We start from the raw sequence: 9,068 nt of genomic DNA, 5'->3' as shown, positions 1-9,068 counted from the left end.
GAAACAGCAGTAATACATTACAACCAAGACAGACCTATCTCTGAAATATTCATATCATTTTGATGTTTATTTTTGTTGCAAAATCCTGAATGGGAGGGCTAGACATTTTCATTAATAAGTAGACCAAGTTGAGGGGCGGAGCAAGGCTCTTCTCCAGCCTACATTAACAGAGAGAATAAAGCCCCAGCTCGTACTGCCCCACCATTTGGAAACAGGGGTGAACGACCTCCTAAGAGGCTGCCGCTGGGACACTAGGTTCCCACCATGTCTGCAGCCGGGCGGGGCAGGGCAGGGCAGGGCTGGGAGCCGGTGGGCGCAGGCGGGGTGCAGTGCGCAGGCGCGCACCTGTGAGGCGCAGGGGCCCCGGGCGCCCCGCCTCTCCCGGCCGCTCCCACCTCCCTTGTCTCTCCACCCGCAGGCCCCGCCTCGCCTCCTCCCAGCTGTCGCCCCGTGGCTCGGCCGGCGGACGGCGTGTTGCTGCGTCATCGCCAGTGGCCGGTTTGAATGAGGCTCTCGTCGCACCGTGTCTGCCGCCACCACTGCGCCTCCGCCTCGGCCGCCGCCACAGCTTCTTCGCGGCCCTTTCCTTTCGCCGCCCTTGCCAGGCCCAGCCTTCCTGCGCCGCCTCCTAGCGCGCCCTGCCATGCCGCTCTACTCCGGTGAGCGCCCTCCTCGTCTCGTGCTCCGCAGTCCCGCCCGGGGCTAGGCCTCTGTGTAGGCCTGGCCTGCAGGGCGGGCGCCCCGCTGAGCACGGGGCGGGGATTCCGCGGCGTGGAGGGGACCCTGGCCCCTTTCTCTCTCCCTGCGAGTTCCGGGCCCTGCAACGTGAGGGAGCCGTGCCCCTCCTGGGCCGCCGGGTGGGTGGGGTGGGAGCCGGAGGGGAGGTGGGGAAGCAGCGAGCGTCCGCCCCTCCGAGTGGTGACTCTGCAGAATAGTTCTGTCTCTGTCCTCGCGTGCGTGGTAGGGTGAGGTTGTGTCCCCGGGGCAGCAGGGACCAGGCCGGGGGTGCAGTGGCATTTCCTGGGCCTCTTCAGTAGTAGCCGTAGCCGTGGAAGGGAGCGGCCAGGAGGGGAAGCCTCGGTAAGGGAGTGATGGAGGGACCAGGGATGTGAGGTTAAGCCTTCCTTCCGTCCTCGTTCTGGGGGTTTCCCTCCATAGCCTCCCTTCGCTTACCCCTTGCTGCCACCACCCCGTTTGTACCAATTTCAGTTTTATCCTGAGGCAGACTGCGAGCTTTTTGCTTCATTTTCATTTCATCAAACACTGTATTTCTATGTCCGAAGCACAGTGTTAGCTTTGAGAGGTAAAGGAATACAAATGTCCGCGGGTATCATTTCCTTTTGATTGGCGTTTGACAGGGTTTTTTTGCGTGATGGCAGTCCAAGGTGTTGGCCAGGGATCATGTTTTTACTGAGTTAATGGACCTGCTGTCTCCTAGTGTAATTCAAAATGGCCCCTGAAGTGTATGTGGTGGCTCCAGTTGGCTATGGATGTGTGATTCATTGGCCATCCTTGACACTCTATCATAATTCCTTTACTGAAGATTCAGCGTTTTCAAAGAATGGCATCAAACAAAAGAATAATGTTTAAACTCGACATGGATTCTTCATGTTCTAGAATCTTGAATGCTTTAATAATGACTTTTTGTTTTTTGGGTGAAGCATAAAAGAATAGCTTTATTGCTTTGCCAGGCAAAGGGGGCCACAGCAGGCTAATGCCCTCAAAACTGTGTGTCCCCAAATGCTTTAATAATGATTGCTCAGCCTCTTTTTCTAAGGCCACAACAATGGAACAGTAGAATGGTACTTGAAATATTCTATTTATGCAATATAGAATTTAAGTGGCATTAATTAAGTGATGGCGGTAAATATCTGTGTATGCTAATACTTAAACACGCACAGGTAGTTTGTTCCCCTCAAAAAATGTCTGTACTCACCAAACTTTCTATCTTAGAAATTGAGTTCCATCTTAAATATTTAATCAGATCTTTTCCTCATTTCCAAAATGAGGGAATTGAAGTAGATTTCTAAGGTTTCTTCCTTTGACATCTCCATATTGAGAATCTGTATTTTCAGATTCTGTAAAAAGCCGTATATTAAAACAACATCTTAAGTACTGTCATAAGTTTTGATAGAAAATTAAACGTCCAGACACTTATGTGGTTAAGAATAAGTGCTGTAAAAATTAGCGAACACTTTTTTGTCTGGTACAGTGGGAGCCCTGAGCTTGTTTTCACTTCCCACTCACTGATGGGGTTTTGATGTGAGTCTGCAAGCAATTGATTTATTATGGTCTCTGTGCAGTCAGATCTGTCTGCTAATGATAATCTGTATTTGCAGCCACTCCCCAGCGCTAGCATCACTGCCTCAGCTCCATCTCAGATCATCGGGCATTAGATTCTCATAAGGAGCAAGCAACCTAGATCCCTGCATGCGCAGTTCACTGTAGGGTTCGTGCTCCTATGAGAATCCAATGCTGCCGATGATCTGACAGGAGGCGGAGCTCAGGCGGTAATGCAAGCCATGGGGAGCAGCTGTAAATAGAGATGAAGCTTCTTTCCCTCGCCTGCTGCTCACCTCCTGCTATGCGGCCGGTTTCCTAACAGGCCATGGTCTGGTATGGTCCGTGGCCCCGGCGTTGGGAACCCCTGGTTTATGGGTAAGCAAAAAGTTTAACTTGACCATGGTGACACAGCTGAATAAATTTCAGATAGATTCGTCTTCATTATTTCTAATGCTGTTTTGATTTAGTCCTCTCTCTTTTGTTTGTACTATTGTTATATGTTTCTCGTTTGTCTCAATGATTGTAGTCGTTCCCCCTTCAAACCAATATTTTCTATGCTGCTGCTAGAGTGTTATAATGTTCAAACCAGACCAAAGTGGCCTTTATGAAAACCTTTCAGGGGTTGCACATTTTGTACAACCTAAAGCCTGTATGTTTTGTTTGTTTGTTTTCTTGCGGTACGCGGACCTCTCACTGTTGTGGCCTCTCCCTTTGCGGAGCACAGGCTCCGGACGCGCAGGCTCAGTGGCCATGGCTCATGGGCCCAGCCGCTCCGCGGCATGTGGGATCTTGCCAGACCGGGGCACCAACCCTCGTCCCCTGCATCGGCAGGCGGATTCTCAACCACTGCGCCACCAGGGAAGCCCAAGCCTGTATGTTTTAACATGACTTACGTTATCTTCCCTGACTTGATCTTTGGTCAGTTTCTCCTTTTTCAGCTGCTTCCCCTTCACTCTGGGAATTACCTGTGTCTCAGAGGACACCATGCTGCTTTATGCTTTTGAGTGTCTTTTCCAGGAATGCTTTTATTCTTATTCTCTGGCTAACACCTGATTTTTTCTTTGAGACTCAAAGTTGATAGTGGTAACACTTTCTCCAGAGAATCCTTCCTCCCTCATGAAGCATTCCACTGTGCTTCTCTAGCATTTGTAATATTTATATTGTAGTGTTAATTATTTTAACCTTTTTCCCTCTCTCCTTTATTAAACTGTGAGTTCACAGAGAGTCACCCTAATCCTTGTTAATGGGCTTATCATTGAATGAACGCTACCACGTTAATTGAACTAGTGAAAGAATAGGGATTTGGAGTTAGGGTCACTTTTTTATATTCTGATTTTAGTAATCAGAGAAATTAGACAACTATTAATTATGGGATTCTCATTATGAGTAGGTATAAAGTTTTCAGTGGAAAAAACTATGTACATCCTTGAGTGAATGAGTGAGTTTGTTTGTTTGTTTATTTATTTATTTATTTTTGGCTGTGCTGTACAGCTTGTGGGATCTTAGATCCCTGACCAGGGATTGAAACCGGGACCTGGGCAGTGAAAGCATGGAGTCCTAACCACTGGACCGCCAGGGAATTCCCTAGTTTATTTATGTTAACATATTTCAAAAGTTAGCTATTTTATAAGATTGATTGAAATTTTTTTATTGTGGTAAAATATATGTAACATAAAGTGTAGTTTTAAACATTTTTAAGTGCACAGTTTTTAACATTGAGTACATTCACATCACTGTGAAGCTGTCATCACCACCCACCTCTGGAAATTCTTCCCGATCCTAAACTGAAACTCTGTACCACTGTTTCCATTTCCCCCAGCCCCCTGGCAACCCCCATTCTTTCTGTCACTAGGAATTTGACCACTCTAGGTACCTCACATAAGTAGAATCATACAGTATTTGTCCTTTTGTGACTGGCTTGTGTCACTTAGCATAATCTGATGGGGTTTTGGTGTGAGTCTGCAAGCAATTGATTTATTATGGTCTCTGTGCAGTCAGATCTGTCTGCTAATGATAATCTGTATTTGCAGCCACTCCCCAGCGCTAGCATCACTGCCTCAGCTCCATCTCAGATCATCGGGCATTAGATTCTCATAAGGAGCAAGCAACCTAGATCCCTGCATGCGCAGTTCACTGTAGGGTTCGTGCTCCTATGAGAATCCAATGCTGCCGATGATCTGACAGGAGGCGGAGCTCAGGCGGTAATGCAAGCCATGGGGAGCAGCTGTAAATAGAGATGAAGCTTCTTTCCCTCGCCTGCTGCTCACCTCCTGCTATGCGGCCGGTTTCCTAACAGGCCATGGTCTGGTATGGTCCGTGGCCCCGGCGTTGGGAACCCCTGGTTTATGGGTAAGCAAAAAGTTTAACTTGACCATGGTGACACAGCTGAATAAATTTCAGATAGATTCGTCTTCATTATTTCTAATGCTGTTTTGATTTAGTCCTCTCTCTTTTGTTTGTACTATTGTTATATGTTTCTCGTTTGTCTCAATGATTGTAGTCGTTCCCCCTTCAAACCAATATTTTCTATGCTGCTGCTAGAGTGTTATAATGTTCAAACCAGACCAAAGTGGCCTTTATGAAAACCTTTCAGGGGTTGCACATTTTGTACAACCTAAAGCCTGTATGTTTTGTTTGTTTGTTTTCTTGCGGTACGCGGACCTCTCACTGTTGTGGCCTCTCCCTTTGCGGAGCACAGGCTCCGGACGCGCAGGCTCAGTGGCCATGGCTCATGGGCCCAGCCGCTCCGCGGCATGTGGGATCTTGCCAGACCGGGGCACCAACCCTCGTCCCCTGCATCGGCAGGCGGATTCTCAACCACTGCGCCACCAGGGAAGCCCAAGCCTGTATGTTTTAACATGACTTACGTTATCTTCCCTGACTTGATCTTTGGTCAGTTTCTCCTTTTTCAGCTGCTTCCCCTTCACTCTGGGAATTACCTGTGTCTCAGAGGACACCATGCTGCTTTATGCTTTTGAGTGTCTTTTCCAGGAATGCTTTTATTCTTATTCTCTGGCTAACACCTGATTTTTTCTTTGAGACTCAAAGTTGATAGTGGTAACACTTTCTCCAGAGAATCCTTCCTCCCTCATGAAGCATTCCACTGTGCTTCTCTAGCATTTGTAATATTTATATTGTAGTGTTAATTATTTTAACCTTTTTCCCTCTCTCCTTTATTAAACTGTGAGTTCACAGAGAGTCACCCTAATCCTTGTTAATGGGCTTATCATTGAATGAACGCTACCACGTTAATTGAACTAGTGAAAGAATAGGGATTTGGAGTTAGGGTCACTTTTTTATATTCTGATTTTAGTAATCAGAGAAATTAGACAACTATTAATTATGGGATTCTCATTATGAGTAGGTATAAAGTTTTCAGTGGAAAAAACTATGTACATCCTTGAGTGAATGAGTGAGTTTGTTTGTTTGTTTATTTATTTATTTATTTTTGGCTGTGCTGTACAGCTTGTGGGATCTTAGATCCCTGACCAGGGATTGAAACCGGGACCTGGGCAGTGAAAGCATGGAGTCCTAACCACTGGACCGCCAGGGAATTCCCTAGTTTATTTATGTTAACATATTTCAAAAGTTAGCTATTTTATAAGATTGATTGAAATTTTTTTATTGTGGTAAAATATATGTAACATAAAGTGTAGTTTTAAACATTTTTAAGTGCACAGTTTTTAACATTGAGTACATTCACATCACTGTGAAGCTGTCATCACCACCCACCTCTGGAAATTCTTCCCGATCCTAAACTGAAACTCTGTACCACTGTTTCCATTTCCCCCAGCCCCCTGGCAACCCCCATTCTTTCTGTCACTAGGAATTTGACCACTCTAGGTACCTCACATAAGTAGAATCATACAGTATTTGTCCTTTTGTGACTGGCTTGTGTCACTTAGCATAATCTCCCCAAGGTTCATCCATGTGGTAGAATGTGTCAGAATTTCATTATTTTTTTTAAGGCTGATTAATGTTCATTGTATGTATATACCACTGTTGATGGGCACTTGGGTTGCTCCCATTTCTAGGCTATTGTGAAATAATGCTGCTAGGAACATGGGTGTACAAATATCAGTTTGATTCCCTGGTTGCCATACTTTTGGGTATATACCTAGAAATGGAATTGCTGGATCACATAGTAGTAATCCTATGCCTGATTTTTGAACTACCATACTTTGGCGGTACCATTTTTATATTCCCAGAGCAATGCACAAGGGTTCCAATTTCCCCACATCCCTGCCAACACTTGTTATTGTCTGTGGTTTTTTTTTTGTTGTTGTTGTAGCCATCTGAATGGCTGTGAAGTAGGATTTCTATAATTTTTAATGAGTTAGCTATATTTTTGGATTCTTCTTAATATCTGACCACCTCTTGCTCAGGAGGCAAACCTTTCAGTTCTTCCACACTTTTCTTCCTGTAATCCAGGATCTATATTCCTTAACCTGTTTTCAGTGTGCTTTATTTTCCCAAGAATATTTTTTCTTCTCAAAATATTCTAGCCTTTCTTTCCCCTCTCTATTTCAGCAGTATGTAATATTCAACTGATTTTAATGATTGTTTAAATAAACACATTCTGAAGTCTGTGAACTTTATTCTGGGAAGTGTTTCAGTGTGGTCATATTTTGCAGATATTATTGGAGTAGGATTCAGAAGCCCTGAATATTTACTGACTAGTTTTGTGACATTAATCAATCAGCTTCTTTTAAGTCTCAATTTCCTTATTTATCAAATGAGAAGTTGGATTAGATCCAGTTAAATTTTATCCAAGATCTATTGCATTCACTTCATTCCTGATTTGGTAGGCATTAGGTGTGTAAAAAGATTAATGACATAGTTTGGCTTTTAAGAACTAGCCTAATAGTTCCCTAAGGATCTTCTAAATCTTAAGTCTTGTTATTTTGTAAATTTAAAAAAATTATGGTTTGTTTGCAGTTACTGTGAAATGGGGAAAGGAGAAATTTGAAGGTGTAGAATTGAATACTGATGAACCTCCGATGGTGTTCAAGGCTCAGCTTTTTGCACTGACTGGAGTCCAGCCGGCCAGACAGAAGGTTATGGTGAAAGGAGGAACATTGAAGGTAAAATTTAGTCCAGATTTTCATTATGTACTATTGAAAATAACTAGCACCAGAAAATGTAGCATTTAAGGTATTTTTTATTTGGTGAGAGTATATAGTCTATGGTATTAAAACTCTTATTCATGTTAGTTTAAGGAAGGAACATTGTAGCCATTTCAAAACACTATATTGTAAAGCATCATTAATATTTTTATTTTAAAATGCATTTTATCAGTGATTATCTCTGGGGGTCAGGGGACTGGGGCACTTTCCATTTATCTGTGTTTGAATTTTTTTCTTATGAAGGTGTGTTAAAAGTATTTCATTTTGTATAGACTAAAAAAGTCTATTTGTATTTCCTTAGTAATTTTCAGTTATGGGGTTAGAAATTTTATCTCTGTTAAAAATATGGAACAGTATGGTAAATTTATTTTTTAAAGGCTACTACACAGTGTGTTTTTGTATATACATGTGAATGTACCAAATTTACTAAGGCCCTGGTTCTGGAATACTGGTAAACTGTTAATTTTTCCTTTGGCCTTTCTTGCATCCTACCATTAAAAACAGCCCCTTTCTCTTAGAAGTAATCACTATCTAACACCTGCCTGGAGATGGGAGGAAAGAAATTTTTGTTTAAAAGAGAGGGAATTTAAGTTTTCCTTTAGTTCCCTTGGAATGATCACATTGATTACAGTTAAGAGTCCAAGCTTACCAGTATCATTGATATAGGGCCACAGAAAAGATGTGAACGTATTTTCTTTATTATTGTTTGTAATACTATATAAGTATAGTTTTTAAAATACACTTTCTTCAAGAGTTAGATGTGAAATGCTAAGGAGCTCTAATTAACTTTAGAGATAAGGATTGGCTACCCCTGTTAGCTGGGCCATAAAACAGATATTGGTGAAGAAACAACATTGTTTCCCCTCAAGTTGCAGTATGAGCTTTTGGTCATTAGTGAACTTGGTAATGTAATTTGTGCTGAGCTGTGTACTGGTGGTATACTGTGGAGAATTACAGAAAAATGCTAATTAAATGAAACTATGACTAATAGCTACCACTTACAGAATACTTATTCTGTGCCAGGCTTTTGTTTTCTTTAATTTTCAACTGTATGTATATTAAAAATGAGGAAAGTAAATGTATTTTACATATTTTACTGAGTATCAGAGAGGCTTAAGTAACATATAGTAAGGCACCAAAAGAACATGTGATTTACAAGTCAAGCAGATCTGGGTTCATTTCCCAGCTTTGTGTGACCTTGGATAAGTAGGAGGAGGCATTATTTGAGGAGACATTTATAGTTATCATTCCTTATGATTAGCAATAATAGCCCTTAAACTGAGAAGGGCATTTAGAAACTTACTGTTCTAGTTTGAAGCAGGATGCCCAAAAAGAAATAGTGGCACCACCAAAGGTAGGTGTATTGAGTGCCTTTTACCTTCGGTAAAAAGGAAGGAGTGATATGGAACTGACTGTTCTCTGAAGGGAAGGGCTTTTAGCTGCCAAAATATCTGTGGACCAATAATGGCATTTCAAAAAAAAACTTGATTTAAATTGAACATACTGAAGTCAAAGTATTTGTTAATTGATTCATAGATGTGAAATGTAGGACTTGAGAAACACTTGTGGATGCAGCAAATACTATTAAGGGTTAGTTTGCCTTGGGTAGTCTTGTTTACTCTCCTGGTATAATTTTTTTTTTTTTTTTTTTTTTTTTTT

The 9,068-nt window shown here is 42.5% G+C and overlaps 1 protein-coding gene across 3 annotated transcripts in view; it reads left to right on the top strand.

Moving 5' to 3' along the window:
• The first annotated feature begins 326 nt into the window (after positions 1-326).
• The window catches only part of USP14 (ubiquitin specific peptidase 14), a 49,801-nt gene continuing 41,059 nt past the window's right edge, over positions 327-9,068 (top strand). For 2 of the 3 annotated variants that reach the window (XM_028480322.2, XM_028480321.2), the window contains exons 1-2: positions 436-659; positions 7,222-7,367. In XM_028480322.2, the coding sequence (XP_028336123.1) occupies positions 644-659; positions 7,222-7,367 (162 nt within the window). In that variant the 5' untranslated portion in view covers positions 436-643. Of the gene's footprint in view, positions 660-7,221; positions 7,368-9,068 lie in introns of all 3 variants that reach the window. The other variant, XM_007115849.4, reaches the window with a different exon arrangement.

This window comes from Physeter macrocephalus, chromosome 19 (genome assembly GCF_002837175.3).
Source record: "Physeter macrocephalus isolate SW-GA chromosome 19, ASM283717v5, whole genome shotgun sequence".
NCBI classification, from domain to species: domain Eukaryota; kingdom Metazoa; phylum Chordata; class Mammalia; order Artiodactyla; family Physeteridae; genus Physeter; species Physeter macrocephalus.
Note: the sequence above shows the minus strand (reverse complement) of the source record. Positions and strands in the feature narration are given on the sequence as shown.